We start from the raw sequence: 17,487 nt of genomic DNA on the forward strand, positions 1-17,487 counted from the left end.
GGCCGATGAAGAAAAGACTCTATTTTTCTGTCTTCTGCATATGAGATGCATAAAGTCATGCAGATGATTGGTATCATGAAAGTTATTTGCCTGTTATGTCCTTATTTTTAAGAAAATGGGGTGTAATGTCAATGTAATTAATGTTGCTGAAGAACATTAAAGTTCAGTTTGTTGTATGTAATGTGGATTCCTCAAATCAGTAACTTTTCAGGCTATCAAAACGAATGCTTTTAGAAATTCAACCTTGATCTTTCTGGATAATTTTTGCAATAAAGGAGTCCTAGGGAATTCAGTTTTTCCTGGAGCCTTTTATTTAGTCTTTCAAGTGTAAAGTTGAAGTAAGAATAGTACAAAATGAGAAATGTCTCACTTAAATACTAGGTTAAGGATAAATAGAAATAGTATATCAAAACTTCATTTTTGGATGGTCTCCTTCTTTCTTGTGGCCCAGTGACTTTGCTGCAAGACACCTGATTTTTTCATTTGGTACTTGACAGCTATTCAGCAGTTGCTCCTGTGTCTGAAAACAGTTTCTATGAATGCTCTGATCTGCTTGTCCTTTATGTCTGTTTTTATTTTTCTCCTCACCTAACCAGACTAATAAAGTCTGCTCAGGGCCGGAATTCAACATGTCTTAAATATTTCCCAGAAAAGTATGGTGTGGTGGAACGTGCTGCTGGCTTGAAAATAACAAGGTTCAAACAAATGGTGCTATGAGCTGCCTGGTTAACTTGTGTGCTCCTTTGTGTACCCTCTGTTCCTAATCACACTGTTGCTGTACTGTTTCTGAGGTGCAGTGGACCGACTTCCTTGTCTTAATTATGTCTTAAAAGATCAGCAGGGCAGTTGTTTCAGTCTACTCTAGGGTTGTTATCTCACTAAATGAGTTCTGGTTTACTGTAGAGCATCCATCCCCATGGCTGCCTTCAGCTCGGTGTCTCTGGCAGGCTGATGAAATCAGTCAGTATAGTTGATGTTGCTCTTGTGATTATTGTTGAACTGCTTATTAGAGGTTAGAGGGCTGTCACTGAATCAGAATGTTTGAGGCTGGCAGGGACATCTGCAGATTGTCATGTCCAAACCCCTGGCAGGGTCACCTAAAGCAGGTTGTTCAAATGGAGATGAAGATGGGAACACAAGGTATGAGTGGAGGGGAAGGAATCCCTTTTCCTACGTGGATTATGCAAGTGTGATGCTTCAATATTTCAGTTGTATTTTTGCTGTCGCTATACAATTTCAAAGCTTTTAAACTCTTATTTCCATCAATTAAGTGATTTGTGTGACCATAGCGACTAAGTTCCTTCCACATGGTTTCAAAACTGTTCCTCATTCATGCCTGTTTTGGTTGTTTTTTTCAGAAGTGTTTCCACTTTGGTGCCAAACTGGACACTTCTATGAGTTACACTGAAGTGGAGAGAAATCCTGCTCTTAGAGTAGTTGTGCCAGGAGTGTAGTACAGAGGTCGGGCTGACAAGTACACTTTAGCCAGGCCTATTCTCAGAAATTACTCAGTATGTTTTTAACTGATTCAAGGATGAACTGGCTAACAGACTTACTAAATAACAGTTTGGTAAAGACTTGTTTCACTTAAACCTGTGACTGTTGTAACAATGTCTTTCATAATACCTTTTTTATGTAGGTTTTTCTTACTGCTCTAGAATGTGGAATTGAAAACAATTTGCACCCTTTACTCCTCAGTGTGTGCACTTGATCTGCTTACAGAAAGAAAAGGATTCTTGGCTCTCTGGATAAGAGTTTAGCTTCACCAAGCTAGTGCTGTTCTGATTGGGCTGAATTTTAAGTCTGAGGTATTTTCCCTCAGACTTTTTGCCATTGAATGTCCTAAACCATTTGAGGTGTTTTAATATGTGCTTATGGGCTTTTTCTCATACTTATATTCAGGATGAAGTTGTTAGCAAGGGTTGTTATTAAAAATATCGGTATACTGGGGAAAAAAGTAGGAAGTTTTTATTCCTTAGTCAAGCTTCTGGAGTTAAGCTGGCAGCTTAATATTGCTAGCTAGGTGGGCTTAGTATTTTTTATTTGCTGTGCAAAACAGGATTGCTGGTATGTAAACAGCAAAGTTTGTGCTTGTACCCTCTGTGGCTGGTAGGTGCTTCAGTGTAGACCACTACATATTGTCAGTAGATCTAATAAGACAAGGATTTGCATGCTGAACAATTTGAGCTTCTCCATGTGGAGAAGTAATCTTGCTGCACTTGGATCATCTGGTGTAGAGCAGGACTTGTGCCAGTGGGACTAACAGGTCGTGGTAGCAGCAGTTGGCAGATCTGATTGTCTGTGACCTGGCCACGATTTACCACTCTGGCTGCAGAGGCTGCCACAGTTATTTCTGTGTAAGCAAATGCTTTGCATATCAGGCTCTCAAGTTGGCAGCTCAAGCACAACTTGGATGCTGTGTTGCAGAGAGTGGTAGTGTTGGCCAAGTGAGGTGCTGTCTGGAGGCCATGCTATGCAATGCTTGGATATGTGATTCACAGTAAGGATCACTGAAAACACTGTCATGTTCTACCTGGAGCATTTTTTTTCATCGTGGAGGTGCAGGAGGGATGTAGGTCTTTCATCCTGATAATTTCAAAGTGTCCTACCAGGACTCTGTGACCACCCAGCGTGTGCATAGTATGAGAGCTCAAGTAATGACAGCATATAAGCCTTTAACTGCAAATTGACAGGATGTTCTTGTTTATGAAAGCTGCTCAGCCTCCGGGAGCCTGTGGCTGCCTTGAAGATGAATCAACAGCGAGGGAACACAAACAGTACTTATACTGCCATCTGAGTGTGAAAATGGGTCAGATAAAAGCAGCAAGTCACAGTTCACTGAGTGAGGAAGGCTTGGTCACTGAACACCATCTTAGATGTCACTAATGTCTTTCTGTATCTGTGTCACTCAGGGAGAAGCTACAGGTGAGGCCTAGAGTCATTCCTCAGGTTGTTACACATGTCAGAAACCTTGCCTGTGATTCCAAAAGCTTGGATGAGTGACCCCAGAGACCACTTTCAGTTAATGGAAAAGTTGTTTATATTTTGGGCTTTCTCACACTACTTCACAGTTGCTCAAGGAAAGCACACACTAATACTCTGGCTGTTTGGAGGTGGTTGAGCTCTAAGTTCCTTGTGAATTTGCGGGAGAAATATCTTCCTAGAAAAAAACAACAGATATAGGGCTTGATAAAGTTAGATTGCTTTGTTTCAAAAATTAGAGTTGCTGTGTTAATAGCCTTAGTATTTCACTGTGTTTTGTTTGAAGTGCAATGACTTTGCTTCATTTCTTTGCACTTGTGACCACTTTCTGTCCAAATGCTACTTACTATTTGTATGTCAAAACCTGGATTGTAGTTTGTTTTAGTTGTTCTAAAGCTGAGTAATTTTAAAATCTGCTTTGAATATGACAAAAAAAATGGCACAACTTTTTATAGAGATAGAATAGAGTGTTCAGGAGAGCTTCAGCATCCAGTTGTGTAGGAATAGTGTTGTCACTAAGGAAACTAAGATACTGGTTGCATTGATGTCAAAATATGGTGGATTGTGGTTGTGAAGGGGTTTGCCTTTACTTTTAAATTTTTTTTTCTTAACAGTTATGGGCTATAATTTAGGAATTAAACAAACTCTGACGAAACTCCCTAAACTAAGAGACACTGAGGTCCAAACAGCTTCAAACTCCTTTTGTGTTGTATATCATATCTACATATATCGTACATACATCATACATATATCTACATATATCATATCTGGTGTAGATGCTGCAGTGGAGATAAAATAGCTCCCAAACACAGCAATGTGTGCCTGAACTGAAAGTGTGAAATTCGTGAGTTGTGGGGGTTTTTTCTTAATACAATTCCTGCTTCTGATTTCAGGGCCTTTCAGTTACCTTGATGATGTCCCATTTAAGATAGGAGACAAGTTCAAAACCCCAGCAAAGGTTGGATTACCCATTGGTTTCTGTCTGCCTGATTCTTCTCAGCTTGTCAGAGAAGCCCAGGTAAGTGATATTTTGCCTTCCTGCTCTCTCCCCTCACCCCAACTTGTGGTGCTGTGCTGTACATTCCAAGTTGTCACAGTTTGCACACAGTCAGTCTTGTATTTCTAGAAGATCTGTTGGGCTATATAGAAAAGTAAAATATGATGGGTCATGCAGAAAGCTTCTAATTTTTATTGCCTTAAAACCATTTGGCATTTATTTTTAAGCATTTGTTTTAGTCTGTTTCAAAGAAGCACAGTAGTTTTGTGTGCTTATAGTTAGTGCTGAATGTTACCTTGACAAAATATGAAAATAGTTTTTAATAGGATAAATCCTAAGAACTGATACACCCAGGCAATGACATAATTTTCCGTTCTTATTTCCTGGGTAGTTCTGAGTGAGAGTTCTTTCCTAGCTGTGGGGCGAACAGATTACAGCTGGGTACATGGATGGCTTCCCTGCCTTGAGAAGCATGTTTCTGCTAGTATTCTGCTTAAATAAATTACTAGTAGCATAAAATCAATTCCTTTAGTGCAGCTGTTGGAAGTCTAATCTCCAAATGCAGGTTGTGATACAGGAGGTCTAATTGAATTATGCTTTCTCATTTGGATCCATGATTTTCCTTGACCAGTCCCAACTGATGCTTGTTTTTACTTTGTCTGTGACATATTGCCATAGGTGGTTTGCTTTTTTCTTGCTGTTTTTGTTCTCTCCCTGCCCTACATATTGCCCTGTTACCCTACTTCATGGCTTTTCCCTCATAACATTAAACAATTACGTGATTTTCCTAGTACCCATATTTCCACCCAGTTAAGCTGGTGTGGGAGAGCCAAAGCAGATACTGATGTCCTGTTGCTGGCTTGATTGTGCTGTGTCTCCATTTTTCTGCCAAGCTGGAGCTCATACAGCATAGTGTGCCTGGTCACCCTGCACAGTGTGGATTGTGCATCTCACAGTGGAATTTGACTCTTGTTAGAGCTGTAATGAGCACTGTTTAAAAAAAATGCACATTCCCACTCATATTTTTAGTATTAAAAAAATATGTGGATATTTTAAGATGGAGTTAGGCTCCTCAGAATTATGCCCTTTACAGCTAAGCCACTCTGTGGTCAGTACACTGGTAGTGAGTAGATGCCTCCCTGTGCTGATCTGGCCTTAAAGGACCTGATGTTAAATGGGAAGAGCTTTTGAGATCCTGTCACATCAGTAACTACAGCAAAATCTGCTGCTGCCTGTATGTGTTGTCATTGGTGTAGTCACTGCATCCCCTTTGGCTGGTGAGACACCGCACTCGAGTGGGAATGAAAATACTGCCTTAAACCAATGGGTGTAACACTCTAATATCAAGTCCATTAGGAATCTGTTAGGGGAACCTGAGTAATACTGTATTGGCCTTTGGATGCACAAATACTCTGCTGAATGACTTGTAGAACTTGTGGACTGGGGATAGTTCAGTGGTGCCAGATCACAGTGTGATTGTTCATCTAATAACTCATTAGATTTCCCCTTGCTACCTCCCTTGTCCTGGGGGAAGGTGGGAGGGCTGTGAAACTGATCTTGGCACAATGAGTAGTTCTAAAGCAAAGCTAAATGTAGGAAGGAGGCAAAATACAGTTTTCTAATCCAGGTTGCAGCCAAATTTTACTGTTAGTGGCAAAATTAAGTACTTCTGCTGTCTGCCAGCTTTGTTAATCTGCAGGCTGTTTAAAAATGTTGCTGTTCCTAGTAATTCATGTAGCTCTTATTCTCTTTGCATTAATTTATATTGCTGTTAGAAGTAGCAGCTATGATCCTTATAACTTCTCTTTTTTATTTTTTTACTTCCCCTTCTCTCCTTTCCCCTCCATGTCCATTCAGTATGACTTCTCACTGGAAAAGAAAACAATCGAGTGGGCTGAAGACATCAAAAAAATTCAGGCTGCCCAGAGAGAAGCTGAACGCAAGGCAGAAGAAGCTCTAGCAAACTCAAAAGCAGCTCCAGAGGACAGCACCAAGATGGGGTTCTCAGAGGGACCCTGCCCTGAAGCCATGCCTCCTCCTATTAACCCCATCCTCGCTAGCCTGCAACACAATAATATTCTGACTCCTACTCCAGCCAACACCAGCTCTGTGAAGCAAAAGGTCCTCAGTCCACCTCGTCCAAAGGCAGATTTCAACCCAGCTGATTTTGAATGTGAAGAAGACCCATTTGACAAACTGGAATTAAAAACTATCGATGATAAGGAGGAATTAAAAAATATCCTTGAAATTCATGTTGGTACTACTGGGCCGATTGTTGCCCAGCTGTTAGATAATACCTTGCCTAAAGGAGGGTCTGAGTCTGTGTTGCAAGATGAGGAAGTTCTGGCATCCATAGAAAAGGCCACATTGGACTTCAAACCCGTTCACAAACCCAATGGCTTTATCACTTTACCACAGTTGGGAAACTGTGAAAAGATGTCCTTGTCTTCCAAAGTGTCCCTTTCCCCCATCACTTCAGTGAGCAATATCAAATCCTTGTCATTCCCTAAGCTTGACTCCGATGAGGGGGATCAGAAATCATCAAAGCTCGCGAGCACTTTCCACAGCACTACCTGTCTCCGCAATGGCACTTTGCTTAGCTCTTTGCAGACCTGTGCTCAGAGCAAAGCCAGTGAACTGAATGGACACCACATGCTTGGTCTTTCCGCTCTAAATGAGGACAGTGGCAGGGAGACATTATCCTCTTCATCCAGGCTGTCTTCCCTGGCTGTTTCGACTGTTTGTACAGACGAAGAATCATCTCAAAGCACATCAACTACGGTAAGCATGGAGTGGAGTGGAGCTGGGGTGAGTGGTGGAGGTGCAGAGGCAGCTTTTGCCTCTGAATTGCCCTGTTGCGTTGGTTATAATTTCATTTGCTAGGAGTGAATTGTAGCTCCTCTTAATGTACGTGGTGAATTGATCAGTCCAACAGGTCTCTGTGGCAGTAGTTCTAAACCTCAGATTATTGCCCTGCATTTTGCCCCAAATTTGACGTTTTTAGACCAAATCCAATGATTGTTTTTTTAGCTATTCAGCTCTCCTTTGTTGTTGATAATTGCACACCTTTGACCTAAGCATATAAGGCATCTTCTGTGTACAGTCCTGCATTCTATCCTATCCAGATGAGGTGTATCAGATTCTGAAGTGCTGTTAGGGTTTGAGTCAAATCTCTTCTGGTTTTCTTCCTTAGTTTGCTTATTTACTGGAAACAATGGGAAATGCAGGCTTCTCAAGGAATAGAAGTAGTAATAGGTTAAAACACCCAGATGTGCTGCATTATTCAGGGAAGAAAAAAGTGCTTGCAGTTGACCTGCAGTGAAGTAAGCCTATTTTTTTTTAGCTTCAGTTTTCTTCCTGACATCCTTTAAAAACTTAATCCTTAAGAGGAAAAAAAGATAGTGATGTGAAACCTTGTGTTTGCCCTTTCTTGTGAAGGAGGGTAGAGTCATTGTTCAGTGGAGACCAAAACCAGCGTGAAGATCATCTTGTATTTTTAATGTTACAGTTGCTCACCATACAGCTCTGAGATGTGAGATTGAGGAAATGAAGAGTCAATCTTGTTGCAAGTTCTAAAATTACTTTGAGGACAGTAACTTCACATCAGGTGTTGTTTTGTCTCTTTGTGACTAAGAACAGAGATTAGATTAAGCTTGTGGGTTTTTTTACAAAGAATCACAGATCCGGACCCCAGTACTCATGAAGCCTAGTGAAAGCTGTGTAGTCAAATCCTCTTGCTTGTTCTAAAATAATCTGGGTTTTTTCTCTGTCCAATAGAGGCAGTGTTTCAGTGATTCTGTGATTTTAGTGTCGTGCTGTAGGTTTTTGTGTGACACCGTGTGCTGTGAGACAAGTGATGCTGCTTCTCCCTTTTGTCCTCACAGCTCTTTTTGGGGTTAGATAAATGCACTCATAATTGTGAAGTACAATATTCTGGGAAATAGTGTATCTGACAGAGCAGAGCAGCTGATTGTTGATGAGTGGAACAAATTCAGTGCTGTTAATTGTGGCAGGAGCAGCAATGTGCTGAGCACCTGCTGACTGCTGGAGGTCACAGGTGTGAGAGGGGCCTGTATGCCTCAGTAATGGAGCACATGGCATCTCTGGGGATGAAAGATCACTTACAGCTGGGTAGATTGGCATTAAGATGCCTGACTTTACACTCAAAAAATTAAAATCTCTCTGAATTAAATTTTTTTCAAGACCAAAAGGGAATGTGTATTCTTGACAATGTTGTAAGGGAAGATGCAAAATAGGAAAAGAAAATAGACTTATTAGGACAAGTAAAAAGATCAATTCATTAATTTGAAACTATTTATGCTTTGGAAGTAGCAAGAAATAAAGAAAGAACCAAGAAATAATTATGGTAGCAGAATTTAGGTCTTTGTGTTTAAGTTCCAAGACTTCAGATTATGCTTGTTTTGTGTTTCCATAGTATAATTCCACTGAAAAATGATGGCTGATATGCAAGAAATTATGTAAATGCAACAAAAGAATTTAATTAAATGTAACAAAAATCCCCAGAGTATGAAAACACTAGAACAAAATCACAGTCATCTCACTGGCTGGGAGCAGAAGGCTCATATCCAAATGTATTCCATAGTGATTTTTTTTTTCCCTCACAAGATTAGAAATTGTAACTTTGAATTTGCAGTTACCATGGGGGTTTTTGCTTTACCACTGAATTGGATCTAGGAATCTTTGGGTGGAAATAAATCTATAGTTTTTCTGAGGCTGCATAGGTTCTGTGGTGTTCCTCTCTCCTCACTTTCACTTTTTCTTGAATCTCAGCATGTTGATTTTTGCAGCTTTAGCAGAGGTAGAAATGACTAATGCAGACAGGAGATTGAAATTAAACTCAAGTAGATTGTGTAGGAGCAGTTGGCTTTCCCAGACTGTTGAATCTCTGGTATCAGAAACAGTTTTGGTTTTCCTGGCTGCTGTGTCAATAACAAAGCATCATCCTTCTGTTGGTAACGCACTGGCTGACCTCAGGGCTGTTTTCCCTATTTCAGTGTATCCTATATTCCAGTGCTTTTTGCCCTTGAAAAATTCTCTGGAGAGAGGATGTGTCTGAAGAACACACCATGAGAATAGGTTCTTTGATACCCTAGTGCCTCAGAATGAATATGATGTCTCAGGGTTGGTTTTCTAGAAGAGAAATCCTTACCCTGGAAGATGTTTGGGAATGCAGAACAAAACCTCCTTGGTGGTGATTTGGGTCTTTGGGAATAAATAAATGGAAATTGTCAAAATTCTAGTGGATCTTTTCAGAATTGGTCTTCTGCAGAGGGTTTTTTGTTGTTCAGTTTGGGTACTAAGAAGGCCTTTCTGAAGGATGTGGACAACCTTTCAAGCAATCTGTGCTGGCATAATAAGTATTAAGAAATGCTAAAAACTGCAGTTCTTGGTCCACAGTGATTTCTTGCACTCTGTTTTAACTCTGTTTAAAACGCAGGAGTTCTGAATGTATTGAACTGAAACGTGCAGCTTTGGTGGGGCCAAGGCCTGGCTTTGCACTTAACTTGGGCAAGGTTGTACAGAGTGGTGGGGTGGTTCTGCAGAAGCAGAGCAGGTGAGCAGCAGGGAACATGACCCAGCCCTGCTGGTGTGCTGGGCAGAAAACTCACATGTTCTTTAGAGCCAGTGTGGCACACAGTTCCTGTGTGGTGTGTGGACTTCTGTGCTTTGGGATTAGAAAAGAGGTGTATTTTTCTCTGATCTCTTCACATAGTCAGAAAGTCCAGAGAAAGTTTTAGGCAATGACTTCAAAATTATCACTGTTATTCAGGCAGTGCAGACTTGGTGAGGAGCTGAACTGGGGCTGTGTGAACAAGCAGCTGTTGGAGTGACAGAATAAACAGTTTTTGTAATTATTGTGGGGGTACACACATCCTTCTTGGAGTATAATCCATTTGTAGAGTGCTGAGAGGAGGAATGATCAGTATGATGAGGGTGATTCTATAGTTGCAGGCAATGGGTAATGTCAGGATCTTGTATGTGGGAGCCTGATCAGACCCTAAAGTCTCCCATCCTGTGGTAGAATCTTCTATAAAATCTTCCTTGCCCAGCTGTGGCAAATTCTGCTGACCTGAACGAGACAAGGCATCATAACCATCTTCCTAGAGGCTTTATTTCTGAGGTAGAAATCCTTTATTTACAGCTTCTACAGAATGCATTCAGATCTTTTATTTTAACCAGAGATTCTAGTGACAACAGACAACTGAACAAGCAGATAGATTTGGGTTCCTTAGACCTGTTATTGTCAGTCTCTGAGGGAAGAGACTTTGACATTATCTGGTATGAAGAAATCCAAAATAGTGTATAAGACTGTTATTAGTCTTTTTTTGAAGTGCCTGATAACATTTATGGGCCAACGGATGTGATTGAACACATTTTAATGCCAGAAAGTACAGATGGGACCAAATGGGACCAGTACATGATGTTTATACTTGTTTTATTTGTGTGTTGTCCAGCAGGTACACCCAGACTACCAGGAAACAGAAAACCCTATGGTAAGTTTCCAAATACACCTGTGGATCATGTTTATGGTAATCTCGGTAAGTGGTGTTCCTTTGAGTACAGAAAACCATAGGTCATGAGTAAACCTGAGGTGAAGGAAGCAATCTGTGCTTCCTTTGAGGTGCAGGGTTTGGCTGTATCCCAGCCTTCACTGTTGCAGGGCTTGGCTGTTCAAAGGCTTTGGTCACACCAGTAGGAGAGGGTTCATTGTGGAGAATGTGAGTTGTTGATTGTTGCTTTGAGGGTTAAAAGAGTATGGTGGGAATCAGGCTACTTGGTTTCATCCTCACAGTGTGTAACTTCCCAAGGGCCCTTTAGAAAACCTTTTGAATTAATTACATGGGGTATCCTGATTCCAGCACTAGGCAGAAACAGGATGTGGGGATGCAGGAGATGACCATCACCTCAGCCTCTGGGTTTTCCCCCTTAGGTAACACACCAAAACTTTGCAGTGTCTAAAGTGCCCAATAGCAGCAGCTGCACGAAGTGGCCGGGCGGTCTCGCGGCCGAGCTGCAGCAGAGCCTCTCCCCCAGCGAGAGGCACTGTGTGGAGACTGTGGTCAACATGGGCTACTCGCCTGAGAACGTCCTGAAAGCCATGAAGAAGAAGGGACAGAACATAGATCAGGTAAGAGCTCGTGCAGTGCAAAGAAATGCTTGATTGGATGCTGGTTCTCCTGGGAAGCTGTCTTGGGTCTGCAGAGTGGGTAGGGGAAATACTGTTACTCCAATAGGAGGTTGCAATCTAAAGCTTGTGCTTATTTCTGGTGAGAGTGCTAGAGTCAGCCACAGCTGTGGTGCTGGGTTGGAGCCATGCTGAGTTTGGGATGGGCCCTTTGCTCTATGTGAAATTGGGGGGAGAGATTCTGGGTCTCCCCAAGAGCCACAAACACATCCAAAGGAAGCTTAGCATGGCTCTGTGCTGTGTTCAGAGCCATGTGACAGAAATGCAGCCAACCTCCCTTGTTCTGAGCGTGAGGGTTTACAATGTCATGCTGGCATCTCTCCTTGTGGAGAGATTGGCCCCTGCAGGCCTAAGGCAGCTCTGACAGGCTCCTGCAAGGCCCCACTGACCGACTTGTGTGCCCTGGTGCTGCTCCTTCCTGCTCGAGCGCTGCCTCCAGTGCCTGCTCAAACCAGGTCACTGGGCACAAAGCGCTGCTGGGCAAAGCGCAGCTCTTGGATCTGCTTCAAACAAACACTTCAAAGTGGGAGAGGATGGCCCAGCCTCCTGTGCTGGCCCTCAGCAGGCTGTGTGCTGCACAGAGCATGTCCCAGGGACTCCTGCTTGTGAGACTGATCTGCTGGCTCTCTCCCTACACGTGGAGAGTGGCTTAAGCTGTGCGCTGGAGTGAACTGAGCTATCAAGTGGAAAAAAAGGTCCCTTAGGAGGGCGATTTTAAATCCTGCTCTACTTGCAAGCACTGTTCTTTCGCATACCTAACATTGCCTACCTGACCCTTCCCCTTAAAGCTGATGATGGATAAGAAATTTGGCAGCAGTTTGTGTGTGCGTGAGCTGGGATTTGCAGCTCACTTGCCAATATGCTGAGCTGATCTTCAAAGGCTGACTGCTCTCAGATTGCATCAGCTCTTGTGGCTGTCTGAGAGGAAGCTAAAAGTAGACATGTCCTGGCTGCTGGACCTACAGTTTCATTTTTAAAACTTGCATAAAAAGCACAATGAAACTTCTACTTTGCCATCAGAGGGCTAAAGATACACTTCTGAGGCTGCTTTGACTAGAACTTGAGGGGGTGGTCAGAGAACTCAGCAGGACAGAAGGGTTGTCTGCTTTCTCTGCACAAGCGCTTTTATAAGGAGTGTCTCAACTCTGCTAGGAAGGACTGTGTCTCTGTTCTTGGTGAAGTGCTGGGTAGAATTGTGCTAACCCCTCTGTGTGTACCAAGGTGACTTTCAGCTTCCTGCTGCAAGTGCCTCTCTGCAAACACAGTTTTTCTTCATTCCCCACAGGTTTTGGATTACCTGTTTGCACATGGACAGCTTTGTGAGAAGGGCTTTGATCCACTTCTTGTTGAAGCAGCTTTGGAAATGCACCAGTGTTCAGAGGAGAAGGTGAGGGTGCAATGTGTGCAGGAATAGAAAAAATGCTGTGAGAGGGAATTCCAGCAGCAATTCCTCTGGCTGGTGTAATTCTGGCTTTCATGGTAATGCTGCCTTGTTTCCAAAACTGACGGCCAAAGCACATCTTTGTGTTGATAAAGCTAAAAATGTTAAAGCTTTAGAATTTCTCTGTACTCTTCTATTAGTCTCATTTGCATCCATTTTTATGGGGACAGGATTTTTTTAAGACCCTGCTTATGGTGGTTGTATTGTTTTGAATACCCAGAGTTATCTTGTGGGCCAGGTGCTTGGTACACATACAGTTAACTTCAGCAGCAGCAAATTGTCTTTCAAACCTTGCCAGCCTGCCCTGGCCATGGTTTTTCTCCCTTGTGCAAGTGCATCTGCCCAGCTGCTCAGCAAATTGGGTTAGGGCTTGCTCTGGAAGAAGCTAGAAAATGGATGTGTTGGTGGGGTCTGGTTCATTGTCTGGCTGCTTTACCAGCACCAGAGGTACAGCAGGAGCAAGTAGCAAGGGCAGAGGACAGGAGCATCTTTTAAAGTCTGCCATCCTATTGTGTGACAAGTTATTACATGAAGTCTTTAGAGGTGCAACCCAACCCCCTCAAAAATAGATACATGCCTTCCTGCCTCTTTGGATGAATGCTAATCTTATAAACAGAGCAATAGCAGTGCAAGGATGGAAAGTAACTGAGTTTGAGAAACCCATTTGCTATTGGCTCCGCCCCAGAATTGGAAATTGCTAATCTCCTGATTGCCCATTTCAACCTGCTTGCTTATTTGGGATTTTTCCTTCTCATGGAATGGCTCAGATACACTGTAAATGGCAGAGGGTTCATAAAAGTGATCAGCTGACTCACTTCTTGCCGTTTTATTTTTCAAAGCTCAGGTAGAATTCAGGGTTGATGTTGGAAATATTGTATGTACACAGTGGGGTTTGTGCTAATTCCCTAAGTTTGCCCTAGATCTGAGAAGCCAGTTGATAGCAAGGGCTACTGCACTGTTCCTGAAGTCCAAGTAACTTTAAAAAAAATCGGGTGCAGCAGGAGCTGCTGGATGGGGCAGCTGGGTGCCATTAATCACCATTTTTGGGATCCCATGCTGGGCCGGGTTAATAAATTAACTTCTAAGAGAGACAGAGACACACCATGACAGACTGAGCTGTGGCGCCCTGGTTGAAGAGGGTTTTGGAAGTGAAGGATGGCAAACAGGGGACTGAAGGTCCCTGTGGGCTGCTGTGCCCAGAGCTCTGGTGGCTCTGGTGTGAGCAGGCTTTCTCCCAACAAAGCTGGAATGGGCTGTGCTTGTGGAGGAGGAGTCCACAATCAGGGCATGCTCAGATGCTGAAGACAGGTCTGTGCTAAACGTCCACCAAGCACTGAGCCATCTGCTTTTGTCTTGCAAATAACAGGCTGTCTGTCTTTCAGATCACAGAACTTCTCCAGTTAATGAGTCAATTTAAAGAAATGGGCTTTGAACTCAAAGACATTAAGGAGGTCTTATTATTACACAACAACGACCAACACAATGCTTTGGAAGATCTAATGGCCCGTGCAGGAGCCAGCTGAAGACACATTCCTGGATTCTTGGCGTGCAAAGGAGCAGGAGCAGCCCCGCCACCTTCACATCCAGTGTGACTTGCTCTCAGCTGAAGGAGTCCAGCTTTTTGCATACAAGGGAGAGTGTCTGAGCAAGCCTGCCTGCGTGCATCACTCCAGCATTTCTCTTTCCGCTGAGGGCCAGCTTTCATTCTTAAATTAAATTTTAAAGTGTCCTTTCCTAAGTTTCCTTTTTCCAGCTTGGCCACGGAAAGTTGAGACTGCCCAGCCTTGACTGGAATTGTACATAGGTAGAGATGGAGTGGTTCCCCCCCTCATTGTTGCACTGGAGTTGGACAGAAGAATATTAAGTTGGTTCTGAAACTAGGATGCTTTGGTTCTTTGAAGCTGCTTTCATGGTGTCTTGTCTGCTTGTACTGAATTACTTGACTGTGTCACAGTCCAGATTACCTGGTTAAATTTGACCTTTAGTGCAATGGAATTTTATTTTTTGGTTGAAAGTTAGTCTGTAACTTAGTAAAACACTGGTTCAGAAACTGTCACTATGCATAAAGAGAGAACCTTGGGTTTTTTTGTCCTCTTGGTTTTTGTTTTTTACCCATGCATCCAACACTTTTGCCAGACACGAGTGTCCAGTGCTGAGTGGTAGGTTCCCTTGAAGCAGGTAAGCTGTGAACTTGACCCAGACCTGCAACTTGTGTTGGTTCTTGAACCTGAAGGCAGAGAGCTGGGGCTCAGTATTTTAAATCCCCCAGGCTTGTAGGATATTTAAGACAATGCCCTGCTAGAAAGTCAGTTAATCTTTTTGATTTAAATAATACACAATGTGATGCAGGAGATTTCTTTCAAGCACTTTCTTTAAAACAGATATACTCACTGCATTAGTTCCATTTTTCACACTGCTATAGAATTACATAATAATATGTAGTACTACAAATCAGGTTTGGGGTTGTTTTTGATAGTTCAAAGTATTATATTGTACATTGATCAAGTTCTAAATACATGAAATATCAGCAGTCTTGAGGAATCTCTAATTTGCTAAATATTTTGATTCTGCAGAAGAACAACTAATAAAACCCTGCAATATAACTCCCAGTGTCATGGTTCCCATCTCTCATGCTCTTTGGCTTCAGCAGACGGGGACCTTGCTGGATCCTGCCCGCCCAGGTGCTGCCATCTCCTGTGGGCATGTGTGAGCATTGTTGGGTGAACACCAGAGGTCTCTGGGCTGCAGCTGCAGTGGTAGAAGGTGCTTTGCTTCTCTGTGGCTAATTTCTGTTTTGTGGCAAAACCCCAGCCTAGGGATCCAAACTCACGTTAGAGCCTGGAACTGGAGCATTGGACTTCTGGAGGGCAAAATGTCTCAGCCCATTGCACCAGTGTAGGTTTTTCAGTAGAAGGTTTCAGCTCATCAGGACTCCAAAGGGGATGGTGTTTGTCTCCATTATGCTGTTAACTCTCTATGACCAAAACATCCAATTTGGGCCCAGTGTGCAGTCATGGAATTCTCTGTGGGGTGCCAGCTTTGTGAATTAAATGTTTACTTAAAATGATGCAAAATGGGGATCTGCTGGCAAGTATGTAGGAGCTGTGGATAGGGATGATGAGGAGGAGCAGGGCAGGTTGCCTTGCACATACCCCATAGTGTTGACCTTCACCATTTTCTAGAGGTGGAGCTGAAATAAAGATTGTCTAAGAAGGACATTGAGCAGCTGGTAGGACAGCAGCTGCTGCCTCTGTGAGTGCAGGTAGTGCCCAGCTTTTCTTCCTTCCCAGGTGAGAAATGCAACAATGAAGTGAGGAAATGGGGTTCCTGATTATTTGGAAAATGTTGAAAACAAAATTCAGACTGCTTTGCCATCACTGCTGAGAGCATTCGGTTGTGTTGCTCGTTCTGGTTTTCTCAGAATTGCTACCCCAGTGAGTCCCCATCTGGTACCAGACAGTCTGGAAGGGGCAAGAAGTCTTTGCCAGCAAAGAAACAGCTGTTTAGACCAAACCTCTGAATAAAATAATCTCTGATTGTATTAGTGTGCGGGTGTTTTGTTCTTTTTTTTCCACAGTTCCCCTCCAAGGCCTGGCTTTTAACCCCACAGAATAATCACTCTGCTTTTTGAGCTCTCAGGGAGGTGAAGATGGGAAGTGGCAGCTGTGAAGATGCAAGGTCTTATTTCACAGAGCCAAGACCCCACCCCAAGTCTACCCTGGTGACACCACTCTTGCTTTGGCAGTGATGTTTCTGGATTTAAATCCTTGGGTGGCTGAAGGCATGAAGGGTCCTGCTATGTTGGCCTCTCAGAGAAGAAAATACCACAGAGTGAGGGGTTAAGGGGGTGGCTTAGACAAGAGGAACTGCTGAATGAATGTGTAACAAGAGAGCCTGTGTGACCAGAGTTCAATGTTCAGGGTGCTGTGCAGCACTTGTTGATCTGGTACTGTCCAGGCACAGTTCATTGGGGCAGGGGGAGGTCCTGCTGGCTGGAGCAAGGCTGGGCTCTGCCCTGCTGTTGGGCACCGTTGGCTGGTGAGAAGAGTGGCTGCATCCCTGGTCACACTCACGACTTTGGAGCTTTTCCTTAGGCTGTCAGGTCACACTGATTTGTGTCCCTGCTGTGCCTTTGTCAGAGGTTCTGTCAGGTCTGTGTGCTTGGGCGCAAGGCTGGTAAGTGTAGAGGCAGTGCCTGAACTGGTGGTTGTGCTTTCAACGAGAGCACCTTTGGGCTGCCTTCTGCTGCTTCTGGACAGCAGCAGCCTGGAGATGGCTCTGGTGCTGCAGAGCCACCCTTCACCCCATGGCAGCCGAGGGCTCCTGATCCTGCAGTCGGGCTGCCCCAGTGCCCCAGGGCTTTTCTTGCCCGGCCTTGTGGCTCCTGCTGCGGATCTGGAGCACAGAGCCCGTGTTGACAGCGTTTTGTGGCTGCTCTGCAGGCCAGGAAGGGTCAGGGCTCCTGAAACTCTCCACACCAACAAGCCCTGTGAAAATCCCCATACAGATTTCCAGCCCCACTTAATCTTTTGCAGTCAATCAAATGGACATTTTGATGATGTTTACCTAAAATAATTTTCACCAGAGTTCTGTAGCAAACTGAATTTTATTTTAAATTCCTTCAGTTATTGAAATAAAGTATCAAGCCTTTGCTAATAAGCATTAATAGTCATTGTTGCATCTGAATACAAAAGTGAATCCATTTTAGTTCTGTGTTTATTTGGTGGCGCATGGCCCAGCTCTCTAATCTCTTAGATTGCTTTTATGACACTTTACTGCATGTTCAAGTTGAAGTGAAAACCTTTTGTAGCAGTTGTCAGTGAAATATCAAACAGTAGGAAGGGGATGACACTTCTTAAA

The 17,487-nt window shown here is 43.3% G+C and overlaps 1 protein-coding gene across 4 annotated transcripts in view; it reads left to right on the forward strand.

The window, feature by feature from the left end:
- Nucleotides 1-16,168, forward strand: part of UBAP1 (ubiquitin associated protein 1) — a 34,379-nt gene extending 18,211 nt beyond the window's left edge. For 3 of the 4 annotated variants that reach the window (XM_064736268.1, XM_064736270.1, XM_064736269.1), the window contains exons 3-8: nucleotides 3,876-4,000; nucleotides 5,837-6,760; nucleotides 10,456-10,494; nucleotides 10,932-11,129; nucleotides 12,472-12,573; nucleotides 14,010-16,168. In XM_064736268.1, the coding sequence (XP_064592338.1) occupies nucleotides 3,876-4,000; nucleotides 5,837-6,760; nucleotides 10,456-10,494; nucleotides 10,932-11,129; nucleotides 12,472-12,573; nucleotides 14,010-14,150 (1,529 nt within the window). In that variant the 3' untranslated portion in view covers nucleotides 14,151-16,168. The remainder of the gene's footprint in view (nucleotides 1-3,875; nucleotides 4,001-5,836; nucleotides 6,761-10,455; nucleotides 10,495-10,931; nucleotides 11,130-12,471; nucleotides 12,574-14,009) is intronic. The other variant, XM_064736271.1, reaches the window with a different exon arrangement.
- Nucleotides 16,169-17,487: the final 1,319 nt, after the last annotated feature.

Source organism: Zonotrichia leucophrys, chromosome Z (genome assembly GCF_028769735.1).
Source record: "Zonotrichia leucophrys gambelii isolate GWCS_2022_RI chromosome Z, RI_Zleu_2.0, whole genome shotgun sequence".
NCBI lineage: Eukaryota > Metazoa > Chordata > Aves > Passeriformes > Passerellidae > Zonotrichia > Zonotrichia leucophrys.